This window comes from Ascaphus truei, chromosome 7, assembly GCF_040206685.1.
Source record: "Ascaphus truei isolate aAscTru1 chromosome 7, aAscTru1.hap1, whole genome shotgun sequence".
Classification (NCBI taxonomy): domain Eukaryota; kingdom Metazoa; phylum Chordata; class Amphibia; order Anura; family Ascaphidae; genus Ascaphus; species Ascaphus truei.
This window is the reverse complement of record NC_134489.1, coordinates 5,973,376-5,993,889: the sequence shown is the minus strand read 5'-3', so window position 1 is coordinate 5,993,889 and position 20,514 is coordinate 5,973,376. Positions and strand designations below refer to the sequence as shown.

General features: G+C 43.2%; 1 protein-coding gene across 2 annotated transcripts; it reads left to right on the top strand.

Annotated features, from left to right (window-relative positions):
* Window positions 1-7,886: 7,886 nt before the first annotated feature.
* Window positions 7,887-19,979, top strand: LOC142498660 (olfactomedin-4-like). Of its 2 annotated transcripts, none has more exons than XM_075606911.1 (5): window positions 7,887-8,034; window positions 10,448-10,597; window positions 13,354-13,566; window positions 14,743-14,893; window positions 18,830-19,979. In XM_075606911.1, the coding sequence occupies exons 1-5, from the start codon at window positions 7,975-7,977 to the stop codon at window positions 19,672-19,674; spliced, it is 1,419 nt and encodes a 472-aa protein (XP_075463026.1). In that variant the 5' UTR covers window positions 7,887-7,974; the 3' UTR covers window positions 19,675-19,979. The 2 variants fall into 2 exon arrangements, with proteins under 2 accessions (XP_075463026.1, XP_075463027.1); XM_075606912.1 differs by lacking the exon at window positions 7,887-8,034 and adding an exon at window positions 9,343-9,451.
* Window positions 19,980-20,514: the final 535 nt, after the last annotated feature.

Here is a 20,514-nt window from a genome sequence, read left to right as displayed (position 1 = left end):
ATAGGGGTATCAAGGTTGTTCCGAATTGATTCCAGATGCTCTAGGACACGGACCTTGAGTTCTCTATATGTCTTGCCCACGTACATCTTGTCACATGTACATTTTATAAGGTAAATGACACCTTTGCTGTTGCAATTAATAAAATAATTGATTTTGTAGGTATTCTCTTTGTGAGTGTCTGAGAATGTTTTGGTGGTAGGCATAAATGTGCAGGCTTTGCAGTGGCCGCAGGGAAATGAACCTGGTTCATATTGTTGAATCTCTTGATACAGTTAAAACTCTTGAACGCACTAGTTTCTTTATTGATAAAAAGAATTACAAATATAAAGGGAATAGAAAGAACATGACCAAAAAAATGGAGAATAGGGTACCCTTTTTTATTACACAACAGTGTAAACAGTCAGATTCCATTAGAGGTATTATTCACAAACACTGGCACACCCTTAAATTGGATACAGATTTACATCATGTGGTCAAAGATGGACCGAAATTCGTTTTCAAAAAAGCTAAATCATTGGCAAGTTTTTTGTCACCAAGTTTATTCCGTTCAAATCATCCACAACATATTTCTAATATACCAAAAGGTTTTTATAAATGTGCTCATTGTGTCATCTGCAAATATGCCATTCCATTGAAAAGCATCCAAACATGTAAACCTAAAAGGAATATCAAAGTGTCTACATTTATTAACTGTAACTCGAATTTTATTGTGTACATACTGAACTGTGGTTGTGGTAAGCGCTACATTGGACGCACCATTAGACCTCTAAAAGTTAGGATTATGGAGCACGTTAGAGCCATAAAAAAATCGTACCATTACACATCCAGTGTCACGTCATTTTGCATTGTGCACAGGGGGGTATCCAGAACTTCACCTTCTTGGCTATTGAGCATGTTCCTCCACCCATTAGGGGAGGTGACAGACTGAACATGCTCAATAGACGAGAGATGTTCTGGATCTTTAGCATGGATTCCTTACACCCGAATGGGATTAATCAAGATTGGGAATGAATACACTTTTAATAATAGCATTTCATTTCTTAGATCAATCTTTATATTCTTATGTCTTTATATTTAGATTTGTATTCATACTTTAAGTTAAATTAGGGGTGATTCTTTTATTTTTATTTTTTCATTATTTATGGGTTATTTGGCTTGTTATATTATTATTAAAGTGTTGTATTTCATACATCCTTAATATATCATTTTTTGAATTATCTTTTATATATTCATATATTTGGGTTCTGGATGTGTTTGATAAATTTACTAGCTGTGATGTATTTTTTATTCTAATGGTCTATCTAATTGCAGTTTATTTACATATATATAGTATTCCTGTTTTTTGTACTATTTCATATATATACAGATGTATCTCTTTAAATAATATGGTTCGTTATCCATTATTTAGTTTTATTATAAGATTATTTATCTTTTTTTCTATTTAGTTAATAGGTTGTTTATATCATTACATATTATTGAGTTAATTGTTACAAGATGTATAACTGAGGATATGAGTTAGGGTTCATGTGTGGGTATTAGTATTTATGTCCCCACTTATCAAATTTAGAGTTCACTATAGTTAGATTATGTTTTTATTTCTTATTTTTAATTTTCTTTTTTTTGTATAATATATTGTTCTTTTGTTTCATTTAGTGCTTTGTTTAATATATCTATTAACCTTTTGTTATTCTGTTTGTCTTGTATCTGTTTAAAATATTGATTTAGCATCAAGTTGTACATTTGCTTTCCATATCCGCCTTTGCCTTTTCAAAGCGGAGGTATTTCTACCCTATGAGGCCACCCTAGTATATACGGGGACTCCGCTTCAGCCAGATTCTGTCTGACTGAATTTTGGCGCAAAAGCACTTCCGCATTGACTAGCATATAAGGGGGATCAGCGGGGACATAGGTCGCTCTTTGATAAAGCGCTATTCAGCGCGAAATGCATTAGAGGACCCTTTTTATGTACAGTAGAGGCAACTCTTATTCGAACAAAAACCAGTGGCTAATTCCCCAAAAGACCCAGGAAACACCCAGGTACATGCTGGGTACATGCCTTAAACTTTTAAACTTTCCTTAAACTAGCCCCAGCATTGCTGCATTGATTAATGGCCTATCAGATTAACAGCGGGGGATCCCTGGCAGTCCCATTCAAACTGAATTGGACTGCCAGGGATCCCTGCTGTGTTAATCCTATGGGTCGTTAGTCAATGCAGAAATGCCTCAAACGTGCCTCAAACTAGCCCAGAACATACCCAGCACACACCCAGCACACACCCAGCACACACCCAGCACACACCCAGCACACACCCAGCACATAACCAGAATGTAACCCGGCTAGTTTACAGCAAATTTTCGAATAAACGTTGCCTCTACTGTAGCTTTTGCTACCATGCATCTCTATTAAAGCATTTTTAATTTTCAAACTGCCTCCAGCCCTACTTTTTTCAGCTGTGCTCCTCCACTTCTTCACGCATATTTGATCTACACCACGGACGGATGCACGCACTCATGGAGTTCAAGGGGTCTATCATGTGAGTTATTTATCTATATATACTACATTGTGACTGTGACTTTAGGGTATCTGCATGGCTCCAGCCTTTGGTTCAGGATACCATCCCTCTCCATAGTGATTACACTAGGAGTCCCTTTATATAAGGGCTTTATTGTGGTTTCATTTTGAGGGTGGTTATATGTTTTTCTGTCCATATCTGGCTTTATTTGGTGAGCTATATGCCCTGTCACATGTCTATATACTTGCACTGATTTGACTTAACCCTTGACTCCTGGGCTATATTGCCAACATTGGATCATCCTGGGAATTAGAAGCACCATACGGAGATTTATTTCTCATCTTTTGTTATGAGTATTGTTTTGCATGCAGTAAAATATTTACCCATGCGTTTCTCTTTCTCTCCCTGTAGATTCATATTTCCATCAATGGTTCAGCTGAATTGGGTGGTATTCAGCTACACATTTGGTGGATGGACAGGGATTCGTTTTTGGGAGCCAATGAGGACAGACACTGGGTATCTCCTCTGAACACAGACGCATGGATGATGAACACCCTGCTCTTCTATCCCACAAACGAAGACCTCCTGCTCAACAAGGGAGCCACAGAGAAGAACAGTTCCAACAGCAACGACTTCACCAGCTGCGGACATGGTGGTGGTGCTATTATGTTCAACAATTTCATGTACTACAACTGCTACAACAACACTAAGGACCTTTGCAATCTTATGCAAACAAAAAGCGCAAAAAAAAGGAAAAACACAATTAATAAAGATAATGACCTTTATAATAAACGTAAAAATACATACTAAAAATCGTTACCTAAAATAAGGGTTCAGATGAACCCACACTTCACAAATGCAGAGCACTATCGGGGATACCCTGAATCAAAGCCCCAAGGTCTAATGATGTTAAAAAGTCCTGGGATAAGGCTGGATATTACCACAGCTTACATTGAATTCAAACAGGGACCGCACTCCATGCAAAGTAGGGGAAAACACCGCAGTCTGCCGAGCTCCCGTCGTCATGGCCGCTCTCCGCTGCGTGATGACGTCACCTCCTTACTTTGCGTGGAGTGCGGTCCCTGTTTGAATTCAATGTAAGCTGTGGTAATATCCAGCCTTATCCCAGGACTTTTTAACATCATTAGACCTTGGGGCTTTGATTCAGGGTATCCCCGATAGTGCTCTGCATTTGTGGAAGTGTGGGTTCATGTGAACCCTTATTTTAGGTAACGATTTTTAGTACGTATTTTTAAGTTTATTATAAAGATCATTATCTTTATTAATTGTGTTTTTCCCTTTTTTTGCGCTTTCTTTTTGTTTGCATGTTTCGTATCTACCCCGCTGATCACGGGAGAGTGAAAGCTGCAGAGGGAGACCACTTATTGTGAATCAAGGGGATTTATTGAGACTGCGCGCATCTGTGCTACCCTTTGCAAACTTAACATGGAAACCTACACAGTGAAATGCAAGACACTCCCCAATGCCGATTTCAACAACCAATTCTCCTATGCATCCTCATTCTGGCAGACATTGACCTCTCCGTTTGTATACCCCTGAGGAAGTGAAAAGAAATGAGATTTGTAATTCATTTCCAAGACAAAGGAAAACGGACAAATCTTCGCTATTTGCATGGTTAGATTTGTTTAAGGCTGTCAAATAGCCTATTCATGATTTATTTAACAAAAAGTTGATCTCTGGTCTGGGACTGCATCTTTGAAGTCTCCCAGCTACAGAACCGGGCTAAAGAAAAACAGCACATGATTTATCAGAAGGAAAATAGACTGTACAACTTTGCAGCAAGGAGACCCGGGGGATATCAAAAATAAGCTACTCTAGTGTTTTAGATGTAAGAAGGAAATCTTACCTAACTTAAATGCAAAACAAACACAGTGAGGCATGCATCTTGCCACACCTCTGTAATGTCACCAAGGACACACAATGCATGACTTGGGGACAAATTCCTTCTACCATTCACAACATGTTCTCAGGCTTAGAGAATTACTTAACATCCATTACCCAATCCAGGTAATCAGTCACAGCATTAAACTGAGTCACAACAACGTCATTGTACATATCGATAAAGCCCTATGCATGGTACAGCATTTCCCAATCAGTTCTTTCAGATTAAATAAAACTCCCCCAACGTTTAGTTAGCACATTAATAAATGTGAGTTTGTTCCACTTATTTTCAGCTTACCAAAGATTTAGGGGGGGAAAACACGTTTCATTGTATTTTCGTTCTCTTTTCATCCTGGCCTCATTCAATAGTTTGTTTCTGACAAATGTGCACGTTTTTCCCCCTCCGTCGCGTATTAAAGATGTTTGCCATTGTGATTGTACTCAAACGACTTCATAATCCATTGAAAAAATCCGACAAAACGTGTTATATTGCTCTGGGGTTCAAAGGCATTGGAAATTCTACATGCCGACAGGAACCTTTAATCCTTTGCTAAACTGCATTTTTCGGAGACACTGCACAATTTTTAAGGGGACTTTTAATAATCGAGGTAAAGAAAGATGTCTAGTTTGCTTACAAAAATGTAACTATATGTATTTTAAAAAGTAGGGTTACTATTCAATAAGCAATGAAGTCGATCCCAGTGATGGGAGAAGAGATTAGCTATATTCAATTAGGTGGGAGTAAAAACTTCCCCAGCACTGGGACGTAGATTCATAGCTTTTTTTATTAAGGGTCTGAGTTAGAGATCTCAGTGATTTCAGTCCTTCGAGAAAAAATGTGTTGGTTTTTTTTGCAACTAGACATATTTCAATGGAAAAAATACTCATTTATCATTGGGACTCCCCTGATGTCCATGGTACTAAAAATCAGTGACAATGCGGCACTCACCAATAATCATTATATGATGCAGCATGTTCAGTTTCACTAGGGAATGGGTTAACGCTGCATACATTCCCAAGAGAACTATATCATAATGTAAGCAATGTTTCACAGCGCTATGTACTTGGATGTTGCTGTACATATAAAAATATACATACATACTGCAGTAGAAATTTAGACAGGCAAGAAAAATTGGGATGACCCAAAAACACAGTGCATAAAAAGCCTTGTGTGCAATCACCAAGACATATTCAAGTGTGGTAGAAATAATTGGAGAAAAATGAACTGCGCAAATAATAGCATTAATGCAAGCAAGATTATTAATAGACACTCAAAGAAATGAACTCCCTGCAGCTAGTAAGATCTCTCACCCGGAGAGAAGAAGACTAAATAAGAACAAACCTAAAGCGCATGGGAGAGAAAGAAACAGTCTGTTTTTAAGGGAGAAAGTCCTGCTGAAATAACTGCACTTACAGAGTGGTTGTCAAATGTAAGCGATGGCTCTACTTGAGTCTAGATGATAGTCTGCCCTGAGTGACAAGAGACCAGCTGATTCCTGCATCCTAAGGCTGCGCTTACAGGGCCGGCGACGTTGACGTCACGCTGCGGTCGCTGGAAAAATCTAATTGAAGTGACTTCCAGCTATTGCGACCAAGCCGTCGCGCCGTCCATACTATAAGCGCACGCGACGGTGTCAATACATTTGTTTTGACGCAAAATCGCGTTGCTGTCGCCAGCACTATAAGCGCAGCATTTGGTGCAATCTCGCGTCAAAACAAATTCATTGCCGCGACGCGACAGAGCGACGGCTTGGTCGCGATTGCTGGAAGTTATCTCAATTTGTTTTTCCAGCGCCCAAAGCCTGACGTCGCCGTTGCGTTGCTGTCGCCGGCACTATAAGCGTAGCCTTAGGTGCAGGAATCAGATGGGCTCTGGTCACTCAGGGCAGACTGCTAGGCACCGCTGGGCTCTTTTTCCTTTGAAGCAGCTTTTAACTGCTGGGCTCAGCTGGGTTTCTTGCAGTCGTCCGCCGAGATAGTGAGAGTAGTGGAAAAGAAAACAAAATGTACCATAGCGCAACGAGTTTAATATCAAAATACACAGTAAAAACACAATGCATGTACTCACAATGTGTCAGTTGAAAGAGGGCAGAGGTAGCACTTCACAGCGATTGTCTGATCTCCTTTCTGTCCTTCGGTCTGGAAAAAACATTCTGCGGTCTTCACTTCGGTGCCTCACTGAACTTCCACGTCATGTGGGCTCAAGTCTCGTCTCATGGGGCTGGGCTAAGGACAGTCAGTAACGATCCGTGTGGAGTGCCAAAGTACTCAGCTTCTCAGCTACCATTCTCCACCAAACTAGTTTCACCTGAGGCCGAGATTCATTTAAGATCCCTGATGAAGTATCCGTGAATACGAAACGCGTTGGAATTGAGTGTGTGCTGTATCACTATTTTATTGCTTGTTACAATATTTAGCTCAATATTGCTTTCTTGGCTATTTTGCTATTTCGCTGCAAGTTGTTCAAGCTATTTAGAAGATGCTGTTGATTCATGTTCAACTACAACAGCTGTGGTGTAGGCCATGTGATCCAGCCACCTTTCACTTACACCCAGACAATGATGACACGTGGAGTTCAATGGTGAGGACCGGAGCGGGTGCATTCCCTAACGGAGCTGATCCTCATTCAACGTGTTGTAGGCGTTTGTTTGCCGTGACGATCGGGAGTGCGAGCCATATAACGGTTGGACTTCCCTTTCTCTCCTCTTGGAACGTGATTGTTTGTACTGTACCACCGAGCCGGGAGCGGGTGCCTTCTCTACCAGCGCTACCTTCTGTGTACGGACACTCACCACCTCGCTTTGCAGTTTGGCAAAATTCTTTTTCCTTGGAAACTAAGATCCTATCGTGATCTGGTATCAATGTATCTCTCATAGCGCAACACTGTTACCCTCTTATGTAGCACTGCTTACAGTATGGGCTGTTTTATATATCCTAAAGATTTATGGGAGTTTTTGCGCTGGTATTTTTTCATCACCATTTCCCTCAAACATTGATGTTTTGAGTCATCAATTTATACTAGCTGCATTTTTTCACATTTAGACCCTACATTGGGCTAATTATTAAAAATCACCATTATACTCTACCTGGAGTTACCACTGTTAATTTTGAGCGCACCTTTACCTATTTTTCACAACTCCATTCAGTGCCAAAGGACCTGAGATGTGTTAGGGGCTCCGGCACTGACGGGGTTAACAGAAATCCCAACATTACAGCTCTGCAGGTCCTCTCACTGTGATGACCCCTTCTCCTTACAGGAAGATGTGCAGGAGACATCTGATCCCCAGCATAGGAAGGGTTAAGGTGGCATGTACCGGTCACGTAAATCTTGCCACATCTTTACATACCAAGCAATAGAAGAACATTACGTAACCAATGTCAATAGAGTTTCTCAAGAGGTCAGTAACAATTTGGTGTTGGAGGGGGGAGAGATGTGGGGTAAGAGGCAAAATTCCAGCAGGATGCTCCTCCCTTACCCTAAATCCAGGAGGGTTGCTGCCTTTATAACAGGGAATTGCAGGTGTCACAGAGCTGAAAGGAAACAGTCACACAAGACAAGATGCTGGGGCTGCTTTTGCTCATCACGTTGGGAGTCTACCAGAGTAATGCTGTCTCCCTGGTGAGTATTATTGCACATTATAACTGCTTTCCTTTTTAGAACCCCACAGTACCACTGCTCTTCATATACAGAAACCACAGTACAGCTCATCTTTATGTACTGTACATAACCCCAATACCACCACTTTTGCATTTTCAAATCAGGTACCAATACCTTTTTATTTACAAACTCACACAACTACTCATTTTTATTTTCAAACGGAATCTCCGGTTTGAAAATTCTTATTTACACACACAAAGTACCAACACTTTCTAATTTACATCTACAAAGTACCCGTTTTCTTTTTTACACACACAAAGTACTAATACTTCTGTATTTACACACACAAAGTACCAATAGTTTTGTATTTACACACACAAAGTACGCATATTTTCTTATTTACAAATACAGTGTACAAACACTTTCTCATTTAGAAACATAGTTCCAGTACTTTTTTTAATTAACAAACCAGGAAGATCACTATTTTATATTTACAAAGCAAAAGTTACACACCAGCTATAATTTTCTCCTGAATCCTATCAGTACCAGAGTAACCTGCAGCACTTTCAGTGAGTTATAGAGAGCAGGTACTGTATATGGAGCAGTGAGAGAAACGCGAATATCTCACATATTTCTTCTTCTGCATGTCAGAAAAGATCAGAAGTAATTTATCTCTCTTCTAAGCGAAGGACTGAGTCTGTGATTAAAGTCACTGGTTCTAATCCTGGTGCCAGCTCATTGTAACCTTGGGCAAGTCACATAACCTCCTTGTGCCTCAGGCACTAAACATAGATTTGAAATTCATCAGGGCAGGGAATGTCCCATGTAAAATTCCATTTACAGTGCTGCTTTGTAAAGCGCTTTGGGTCCCATTGAGAGCAAGGCACTATATAAAATAATGTTATTAATATCGTTAATTTTAAGAAGCTACTGCATGCAGATGTTCCTGCGGCTCCAAACTAATTGCACTCTGCACCCCTCCATGTATCTGGTATACAGGCAGTCCTCGTTTTACAACGCTTCGCTTTACAACGAATGGCTTATCCAACGCTGTGCAATGCATACCTATATTCATTTTTACAACGCCAAAACGGCTTATCCAACACTCTTACGACGCTTTGCAAAGTTGTTTATGTGTATATAATATATATTATACTATATTATACTATATAATATATTATATTATATATTATGATATATTATATATATAATACAGTATATACACTATATAATTTATGTGTGTGCTGCATATCTTATTGTCTGCGTAAAATATTTTGTGTATTTTAGCATTGAAAATGCCTTCAGGAAACGGAACCTTTCATTTAAACAGTGTTCCTATGGGAAAACGTGTTTCGCTTTACAACGTTTCGCTATCCAACGCCTTTTTGAGTAACGCATTGTGTCGGATAACCGAGGACTGCCTGTACATGAATTCCAAGTCAGGAGTATTTTGAGTTTATTCATATGTAATCCCTTCAGTAAAATAATGAATATTACAGGACACCAAGTAGTGGCTTTTGTAAAAATGTCTGACACTTTAATCATTAATGACTAATGATTATTGACTGTAAGTAATAGAAAGCATAGTTCTGGGGATTTATCAGGACTTTTATGATGTTTACGCTTATTCTGAATCTTAACTAGTTTATGCTTTTTACAAACCTGTACAAATTGGTACTTTTGTAACTTAAAGGTCTAATCACTGATAGCCGGTCACAATAAATCTTATTAGCATGCTAATAGCAAATATTTGTCGGCTTTCAGTTTCTTGAAATAGACCAGTTGAATTTAGTAGAGGTCTCTTAATGAGGAAATGTTCATCAATCAAGTATGCTCGTTATCCTTAAGTAATCCTGTCCTTTTTAGAGTGTAAATAAAGATAAGGGGAGGAGATGGAACATGTTGTCCCATGCACACTCTTGTTACACACTGCAATATCAGACATAAAGGACCAGCCAGGGTAAATCAACTCCTTCCCCCCACCCCAAGTCTCAGCTCTACATACTTGCAAGAAACTTTAACAAAGGGTTTAGAAACACTTATACGTGCCAGATTTTGATTTTAAAAAAAAGATATAAATCACCCTGATAGGACCTCTTAAGCATCCCACTACTATTAGTACACTTTGGTCCTAGGAGGGACTAACCCCTTAAACATTTCTCTGTCATTTGTACACTTTCGTCCCTGGACTGACCCTTTGACTGAATGACATTATCATCAACATCTCATAGGTTGGGGTCTTTGGAGTTTGACATCTGTTGACTTAATCTTCAATGTTTATTCTACTTCCTTCCAAATATATGAGGGAGAGAGAATTAATATCTGGGGCAGATGGTCAGTATGCCAGACTCTGTGCTGACATGGACATTGGCTTACAGGGGTACATTTCAGTATGTTTTGCTTACCTTCAACCAATGTATCTCTCCTTGTACAGGTGCAGAACTCTACAGGGTCGCTTAATGAGGAGGGGGTCTGTCAGTGCTCCGTGATCCTTCCAGATTCAGCCTTCCCTGTGCATCGCATGGAGTACCTGGAAATAGCAAATTATAACCTGAGCAAAAGTGTCCAGCAGGAGATCAGCAAGGTATAGTAAAGAGAGGAGACACTGGGGGAACACTCCATCATGCCATGCTCATGTGTAAATACAGCCAAGATTACCCTCTAGTACACAGGACATCGCTCTGAGAGGAGGTCAGGGCAATAGTTTCAACTGATACTTAGGGGTAGACATACTTAGGGGAATGTAATACCTATGGGTAGGACTAGTAAGAGACTTTTTAAACTACACTGGCACAGAGAGAGATGTTCTTATTCTGCGTCTCGTAGCGAAAATTTATTGAGGTGCTGTGGTCTTATTTTGTCCTATCTGTGATATGAGGAGTGTGAATAGGGAGAGTTACAGTATGTGGAATGCTTATGTAACGGTGTTTCCCCTACCCAAATCGCATATTGCCCTAACCTGTGGAAACTGACCAATGTTACATGTGGTGTAGTGTGGTGCACCTGCAGGCTTACAGGACTCCTGAGTCTCCCGCGATGTTATGGGGGAAATCATCAGGACTGTCTCTCCAGGTATAGCTGAGTCATATTCACTCTTGGTACAGCGCCTCCATCTCTTCCAGACCCCCAGTGTTGTAGGGAGGAGTCTCTGAAACAGAACCTCTATGTGCATTGTAAGAGACGTGTTCAGAGGTATGCAATGGAGACTGTTTTAAGGTGAAATTAAAATAAGGCTTTATTGCGCCTGTTGCTTTAAACACAGCAAACATGTAAATCAGCAAACAAAATCCGCTCCACTCTGGAGTATATATACACTTGTGATCCAGTTCTCTTTAACTGCGTGGTTAGCACAGAGATTCACCAGCCCAAATAATAGAGACATTTATCAATATACGTAGACATAGATAATAGTCTTATACGAAAAGTCTTAACTGTTAGCTGGGCTGCTGTAGGGGAAACTTCCCTGCTCTCTTGGATCCGCACCCTTGTGTGCTAAAGCAATTTCAGGCTCCAGGTTTAGAATCTTGTCCCCCTTTGTCTTGTTGTCAGCTTGCTGCTCACGACATCTGTCCTTCCTTGGTTCAGCCAGTTAATCTCCCTTCCTGTCTCAGAGGCAGGCTTTTTCTAACACCTGTAATCAGCCAGGTGATGTTAGTTAATTGCCTACCAGCAGTTAACCACCACACTGCTGGATTAGAGGCACATTTGTGAACAGGGATAAGTCCCCTGTTACATGCATCTTCTCCTTGAATGAATCCAAGCTCAGGCAAGAAGAGTTATTTGGCAACAGCATACTTTATTGCATCAAACAGTAGCAGACTACCCATCATTGCAGCCGGTCTTCAGCCGCTCATTATAGGTTGCCAACCCAAAGGATGTCCCTGACCTTACACTCCCAGGCAAGGGCACTGAAAGCAGGTCTAGCTCTTCCCTTACTCCCTGTTGGAGTAAGGGGAATAGTCTCCCACAACGCTCTCCTGAGGGAGGGCCACAAAACTTGCCAGAGCCCTGGCAGTTTGCTGGGTCAGACTAGCCTCACTCATAGGTGGTGCAGCACCGCCTAAATACAGGAAGTTCTGTGAACTAAATAGCTCCAATAGGCACCACCCCTGTGTCACTGTAATTGGACACAGAGCCTGATGACATTATCGTCACTGAATACTACACAGTACATGTGTGTGGGGGAAAAGCCCCATGATTACTCCTGGCAAACCTGCCCTTACCAGGGATTATTGTACAGGAGGAGAAAGAACTATAACCCCAAAACTACACAGGGTTACACTTATATGGAGTAATAGGAGTTATAGGGAGCAGATATATACAGAGCAATAGGAGGAGTTATAGGTATCGGTTATATGAAGTAATAGGATGAGTTATTGGTAACTGTTGTATAGAGCAATACAAAGGGCTTTAGGGAGTGATTATATGGAGCAATAGGAGGAGATTCAGAGAAGTTATAGGGAGCGTTTATATGAAGTAATATGAGGAGTTATAGGTATCGGTTATTTGAGGTAATAGGAAGAGTTATAGAAGGCACTTAGAGCAATGGTAGATGTTATAAGGAGTGTTTTCTGGAGTAAATATTGAGTGTTTATATGGAGCAATTGGTGGAGTTATAGGGAGGGATTAGACATGATGCACATATTATAATGGGATGTATCAAACTTTTTGTTTCTCTGTGTCACCACCATTTTCTTACATTCTAAGCACTTTGCCTAATCTTAGAAGAGTTTTGACTTCCTGCATGACCTGTAATAAACTTCCATTAATTCACAGATTTCTTACATCTGACGCAAGCAGAATATGGCCTTGCATCTGGGGGGGTAGAACCATAACACAACTTCTGTTTAATGCCACACCACTGGCCGTTAATTGACACAAAAAAATATATCTATAAAGTCATTAAGTCCCTTATATCTACTGGACTTGTAAAGTAGCAATCCATGCTGCTTCTATATGTTTTTTTTAATTTTATTATATTTTATTTTAACCTTGGTACTCCCAAGATACAGGAACATATGGTTTGAGATATTACATTTTGAAGCTCACTTACAATATTTTTTGCCCTTGAGAAAATAATATGGTCATGAGAGTCGGTGTGACTGGATGACTATCAGACATCTTTGTTTGTCCTTGCAAGTACTGTGGAATATCTAGGCAATCATTGGGTCCCCAAGGTTTAGAGTGCCAAAGTTCTGCTCTGGGGGCTCCTATGGTTCATACAAGGTAAAAAAAAAAAAACAAGAAAAACTTGATTGCTGCTTTAATTTACTTTCCTCCAATTGGTTGCCATACGACTTTAACCAAAGCCCTGCAATGACTCTCTTATACTTTCTGCAGATACATAGCTACCAGGTGTCACTGACTGGTCACCTGGAGAAGCTGAGGAACTTGACCAGGAGGGTGGAGCTTATAGAGATGGGAGGAGTCTCTTACACTGAGCTGGACTTTGAGCTTCTGAAGCTGGAAATCAGAGAGATGGAGTCTCTGGTGGTGCAGCTCAGATCTTCCATGGATGGTTCTAATGCTCTCGTTGAGACTCTTTTTGTGGAGGTAACTGGACCATTCTTGGAAATCAGTAGAACTATGACAGCAACATGGAGTTTGGGGACTACAGAAATATGGACCATGTGGTCAACATCCTCCTCTTATTTCCCTACATACTGTACTTAGATCCTAATTCATCTGTATTCTTTATTCCTGTACCGCCCAGTAATACCTTGGGTCTGTCCTAATTAATTAAAGAGGCAGATCAACGTAGAGGGACAAACTAAAATAATGTTATCTTTGTCATCAGCTTCCTTAGAAAAGCCAATGGCCATTGATGGTCTTACTTATTTGTATCTTGTGAAATATTAATAAGTTTAGCTGTTGCTTGTCTCCAGGAACACTGAATACAGCTACGTATACCTGATTAACTATAGAAACATATAGGCGTTTTCATAGGACTTGTCACATGCTAGTGCCAAATCAGCACCATTGATGGCAAATAAGAACCACTTGGCCCACCTAGTTTTCCGATCTGTTACTTAACCTCAGAACCTATTTGAGCTATACGTCTATGCCAAGCATTTCTTTATTTCTTTCTGTGTAAGACTTGACCTCCACTGTTGGGAGGCTGCTACGACAATCCACCACTCTTCCAGTGAAGACGTATTTACTCACAGTTCCCCTGAGACTACCACTCCAGAATAACAGCCTGACCGCTTGTTCTACACTAGCACTTCCCTTTCTCTGAAATACGTTTCCCTCCTGCATCTTCTTGAAACCCATAATGTATATGAAAGTTTCTTTCATATCCTGTCTCCTGTATACTATACTCAACATGTAAAAATCCTTTAGTATTTTCTAATGTTTTCTGCTGTACTGTGCACCATTTATGTAGCCCCATTGGCATTACAATTGCAAAAAGCAGAAGTTTCCTATTCTACTGCCCATGCTATGTTCTTATAAATGATGGTATTTGGTGCCCTTTTTTCCATATGATATTCCGAGTTTGCATCAGCAGTTTATTCCTTACCCTTGTGTAGTGAATTGTTTAGGGTATTTGAAACATAAGTTTGTGGGTTCAATTCCAGTCTGTGACACTTAGCTGCCATATACTGTAACCTCGGACGTACTTGACTTAAGATGTTTTATATATCTTTATATCTTACTTGAGCTATATAAATTTAAGATAAAAACCTGGGTCACCGACCTAATTGACTGTCTCTCTTTAATATCCTACAGATTCATAACATTTCCATCATGGTGAACCAGCTGGAATCATTTGATAAGAACAATGTCCTGGCAGTGCGACGGGAAATAGTTTCCATAAGGAAACGGCTGGAGGAGTGCGAGAAGAACCAAGTTAATCCTGTGCCGCCTCCAGTCAACTACGGTCAGTCAGAGGGCATGTATTCTATCAGCGGTCATACTGACCAGAACTACAAGGGATCACGTCCCGATTCAATGGGATGGAGGGGTTGACATTTTCAGAAGTAAAGAGATGATGCATTTTTTTCAATTTATTATGAGGGAGGATTTATTTTTAGTATATTAAAAAAAATGCAGTTCACGATAACTTAAAAAATATCCACACTGTACAGTATAGTATCTGTTTTCACCTTGGGTTTTATTCCTAAAAGAAGAGCCCGAAACACGAAATTTAAATCCACTAATCCCTTTCCACTCTGTGTCATTACTTGACTACAAAAAGCCTTATCAGAGAAGATCAGGATAACAGGTAGCTTTGTGTATCCTGGAGCAAGTAAGAATAAGCAGCAGTAGTTACCATGTAGACCAGGCCTGCACAACTTGTAAAGTGAGAAGGGCCGAACTGCTCCAAAGAAAACTGATTTGGGCCGCACGGGTAAAATAATAATCATCATAATCATCATCATCATCTTTCCCCCAGCACCCCTCATCATCATCCTCATCATATCTTCTCTCCTCCCCCCCCACAGATCATCATCATATCACCCCCCCACAACTCAGATATGAGGTTGATGATGAGGGGTGCTGGGGGAAATATGAGGATGGTCATACCAGATATGAGTGCTTTCCTGGGGCTCAAGACAAGTGTTCCATTGCCCCTCCCCCCCCCCAGTGTCGGCAGCCTTTGCGAGACTCCCCCTTTCTCTCACACACCCCTCTCTCCCCCTCACATATAATACTCCACATCACACACAGACACAGACACTGACCCGCACAGCCACTCTGACACTGACCCTGACCCGCACAGCAACTCTGACACTGACCCTGACCCGCACAGCCACTCTGACACTGACCCTGACCCACACAGCCACTCTGACACTGACCCTGACCCGCACAGCAACTCTGACACTGACCCTGACCCGCATAGCCACTCTGACACTGACCCTGACCCGCACAGCCACTCTGACACTGACCCTGACCCGCACAGCCACTCTGACCCGCACAGCCACTCTCTGACACACTCTGACACTGCCACACTGCCACACATTGACACTGACACTGCCACACTGACACAGCAATACTGACACTGACACAGCCACTCTGACACTGACTCTGACACACTGACACTGCCACTTGCTCTGAGGTGCAGCTGCATGGGGGGGGGGAGGGGGGTGTCCTACCTTTCACTGTGGAGCATGGGTGGGGGAGGAGCGGTGAAGCCATCTTGGGCCCTGGCAGCAGGCACCTCACTTCCTGCTCTCACTAACAGGCTCCGCTGTCACTAACACCCTCTGCAGTCAGACCCCACCCCCACCCTCTGCAGTCAGACCCCGCCCCCACCCTCTGCAGTCAGACCCCGCCCCCACCCTCTGCAGTCAGACCCCGCCCCCACCCTCTCCAGTCAGACCCCGCCCCCGCCCTCTGCAGTCAGTCCCCGCCCCCACCCTCTGCAGTCAGACCCCGCCCCCACCCTCTGCAGTCAGACCCCGCCCCCACCCTCTGCAGTCAGACCCCGCCCCCACCCTCTGCAGTCAGACCCCGCCCCCACCCTCTGCAGTCAGACCCCACCCCCACCCTCTGCAGTCAGACCCCGCCCCCACCCTCTGCAGTCAGACCCCGCCCCCACCCTCTGCAGTCAGACCCCGCCCCCACCCTCTGCAGTCAGACCCCGCCCCCACCCTCTGCAGTCAGACCGGCCTCAGCTCTGTTCCTTCTGTCCTCTCTGCCTCCAGGGGATCGCATCAAACTGCTGCCGATCCTTCCCTAATAGGCAGACTGGGCTCAGGGGGTTGGGGGGGTGGGGGGAAGGAGGGAGGGCATCACGATGCTAGCGCTCCTTCAATGTGTCGGCAGAGCGGGCTCAGGAGGGGGTGGGGAGCGTGTCAAAATGCTGGCGCTACTTCCCTCCTGTGTCTGCAGAGCGGGCAGGGGGTGGGGGGCATCGCGTGCCGCACAGGGAGTCCAGACAGGCCGCATGCGGCTTGCAGGCCGTATGTTGTGCAGGCCTGATGTAGACACGCTACTGCAGGTGTTAGGCCTGTTTAACGAAAAATGTAAATACAATGAAAAGTAGGTAGGAAAATAAAATAAAAAGAAGGTTGGCAATCTGCTTTAAAGAACTTCACAGAGCGCACTGCACTTTGAACTCTTTTGGTACCAGAGGGGCCTGTAACACATTTTGCTGTGAGCAAAGGGGTTAAGAAATTGAAGACCTCTCCAATAGGAAGTTGTTTTTTTAAGGGGAGGAATTAAAACTACTAGATGCATTTAGTATGTCTCAGATGGGTAAGAAAAAAGGCAATACAACTAATTCCATTTACAGGGGCATGGTCTAGTGCAGAGGTCGGCAACCTGCGGCTCCCGAGCTGCATGCGCCTCTTTCGCTCCTACTTGCGGCTCTCTGTAGGTTGCCGATCCCCAGCTGCTGCCTGGGATGAGATCAGAGGAGTGGCCTGGCAGCAGCAACAGCAACAGCGAGGACGGGGGGGGGGGGGGGGTCAGCAGCAGAGGAGATGATTGGCCTGGCAGAGAAGGGTGGGGGCGGGGTTAGCAGCAGAGGAGCCCTTTGGTAAGACCCGAAAGCAGTTAGTACGTCTGGTGTCTGCTACAAGTGCCAAAGATGGACTCCCCCCTGCTCCACTGACAGGCAGGGTCTGGAGAGACACAGTGCTGGGAGAGAGGGACACAGTGCTGGGAGAGAGGGACACAGTGCTGGGAGAGAGGGACACAGTGCTGGGAGAGAGGGACACAGTGCTGGGAGAGAGGGACACAGTGCTGGGAGAGAGGGACACAGTGCTGGGAGAGAGGGACACAGTGCTGGGAGAGAGGGACACAGTGCTGGGAGAGAGGGACACAGTGCTGGGAGAGAGGGACACAGTGCTGGGAGAGAGGGACACAGTGCTGGGAGAGAGGGACACAGTGCTGGGAGAGATGGACACAGTGCTGGGAGAGAGGGACACAGTGCTGGGAGAGAGGGACACAGTGCTGGGAGAGAGGGACACAGTGCTGGGAGAGAGGGACACAGTGCTGGGAGAGAGGGACACTGTGCTGGGAGAGAGGGACACTGTGCTGGGAGAGAGGGACACTGTGCTGGGAGAGAGGAACACTGTGCTGGGAGAGAGGGACACTGTGCTGGGAGAGAGGGACACAGTGCTGGGAGAGAGGGACACAGTGCTGGGAGAGAGGGACACAGTGCTGGGAGAGGGACACTGTGCTGGGAGAGGGACACGGTGCTGGGAGAGGGACACTGTGCTGGGAGAGGGACACGGTGCTGGGAGAGGGACACTGTGCTGGGAGAGGGACACGGTGCTGGGAGAGAGGGACACGGAGAGGGACACGGTGCTGGGAGAGCGACACAGACAAACAGACACACTGACTGGGGAGGATGAGAGACACACTGACTGCCCCCCCGTCCCCCCGCTAGGGAGAGCGGCTCAATGTAAGTGTATATGTGTGTGTGTATTTGGGGGGGGGGAAGGTTAGTGCGTGTGTATTTGGGGGGTAGAGTGTATGTATTTGGTGGGGGCCGTGTAGGTGTTTTTTGGGGGGATTGTACATGTGTATGGGGGTTTTTGTGTATGTATGTATGTGTGTATTGTTTATTTGTAAATTACACAGTTTTGCACAGAAAAACAATGAAAAAAACTAAATGTAGGGACTTATTGTGACATGCATTTTATTCCCCCCACATACTTTGTCGTGTGTTAATGCTTATACAATATATACCTATTAGTGTGTGTACAGTATATGTATGTGTTTGAGGGGGTGTAATATTCATGCTTGTGTTGCGGCTCTCTTCCTTGAGAGGTTGCAGACCCCAGGTCTAGTCGTTAGGAGCTTTTAGATTCTTATACTCATTCTGAATTTAACTTTCCTGTTGTGATAACCTTGTTTTCTGCAGGTACTTGTACACATGGAGGAATTGTGAACATCAGCAAACCCTTTGTGGTACAGCTGAACTATTTGGGCTTCACCTACAAATTTGGTGGATGGGGCAAGGACTCATTTTTGGGCGCCAATCAGAATGTGCATTGGGTAGCCCCTCTGAGCACAGACGGACGGATGATGAACGTCCTGCGCTTCAACCCTACATACGATGACCTTTTGTTGTACAAGAGACCCACAGACAAATCCCTTCCCAAACTCCTCTACGGAAGCACCTATGATTATTCCAGCTGTGGGCAAGGTGGGGGTATAATTATGTTCAATAACTCCATGTATTACAATTGTTACAACTCCAGGGACCTATGCAAATTCAACGTGGACACCAATGTGGTGGAACGCAAGACGCTAACAAATGCCGCATACAACAACCGATTCTCCTATGCATCCTCAGTCTGGCAGGACATTGACCTGGCCAGTGATGAATATGGTCTTTGGGTCATTTACTCCACAGAGGAGAACGCTGGGAACATCATCATCAGCAGACTCAACTCCACCTCCATGACAGTGGAGAAGACCTGGTCCACCTCCCAGTACAAGCTTGGGGTGACCAATGCCTTCATGGTATGTGGAGTCATGTATGCCACTAGGGCTCTCAATACACGGAGCGAGGAAATCTTCTACATGTATGACACAAAGACAAGCAAAGAAGGACGGCTAAACATCCCTCTGGACAAGATGATGGAAAATGTGCAAAGTATGTCCTACAACCCTAACGATCACAAACTTTACATGTACAACGATGGCTACCTGGTCAATTATGACCTCTCATTCAAACCAGTGCATGACCTCGCCTTATCCTAAATGGGCATCCCTCTTCAAATTTCTCACTTTTTAAGAGAATTGATGAGTGATTGCAGGGTAACCATGGTCTTTGCTGTATTTTCCTTTTGCACCCAATTATTGCGTTCAGTTTCTGCTTTGGGGCAGGCTCAGGACAGGGGTCTCAATAGCTCATAATATGTCTCTAATCAATGCAAATAATATCATTTTGCACAAAGATATGATTCAAATTTCATGACAATGTAATTTTTGTAAATGCAATATACACCATGCAAATAAAATATTGATGGTAATAAAACCAATTTCTCCATTGGTTTGTTAATCAACTACATGTAAGCAGTCCATATTTTTACCCTCGACTCTTTTCTAATTATTGCTTTATATAACCGCTGCTTATAACTCTTCTCTAACTCTGCTTATTACTGTATATAACTGCTCCCTATAACCCCATATAACCACTTCCTACAACTCCTCCTATTGCTCCATATGTGTTTCCTATAACTCCTTATATTGCTTCGTATAACCGCTTCCTATAACTTGTCCTATGCTACATAGAACAGCTCCATAATAACAATTACATATATTGATGCAAAGTACTTGGCTAAATTCAGTTTCTTTAAAAAGGCATGTTCAAATGACCCATCATATCACCGCAATAGAGACAAAATATTTTAAAGAGCACTCCATGCTAGATCATATTATCTAGTGGCACTGGGGCCGCACATCCTATGGCCAGTATTGGGATGTGCGGGTCCCAAGGTGGCACGTTGACGTCCGGTGAAAGTGGTGGAGGTACTTACCTTGAAGAGTGGCCCTCCTTCTGCAGTGTCACAGCGACATGTGACATTGCGTTGTCATGGC

What these genes read in the sequence shown, in the direction of transcription:
- LOC142498660 (XM_075606911.1), top strand. Translation starts at nt 7,975, where the DNA reads ATGCTGGGGCTGCTTTTGCTCATCACGTTGGGAGTCTACCAGAGTAAT. An exon ending in AGAGTAATGCTGTCTCCCTG is followed by an intron (nt 8,035 to 10,447) that starts GTGAGTATTATT and finishes CTCCTTGTACAG; the next exon opens with GTGCAGAACTCTACAGGGTC. An exon ending in GCCGCCTCCAGTCAACTACG is followed by an intron (nt 14,894 to 18,829) that starts GTCAGTCAGAGG and finishes TGTTTTCTGCAG; the next exon opens with GTACTTGTACACATGGAGGA.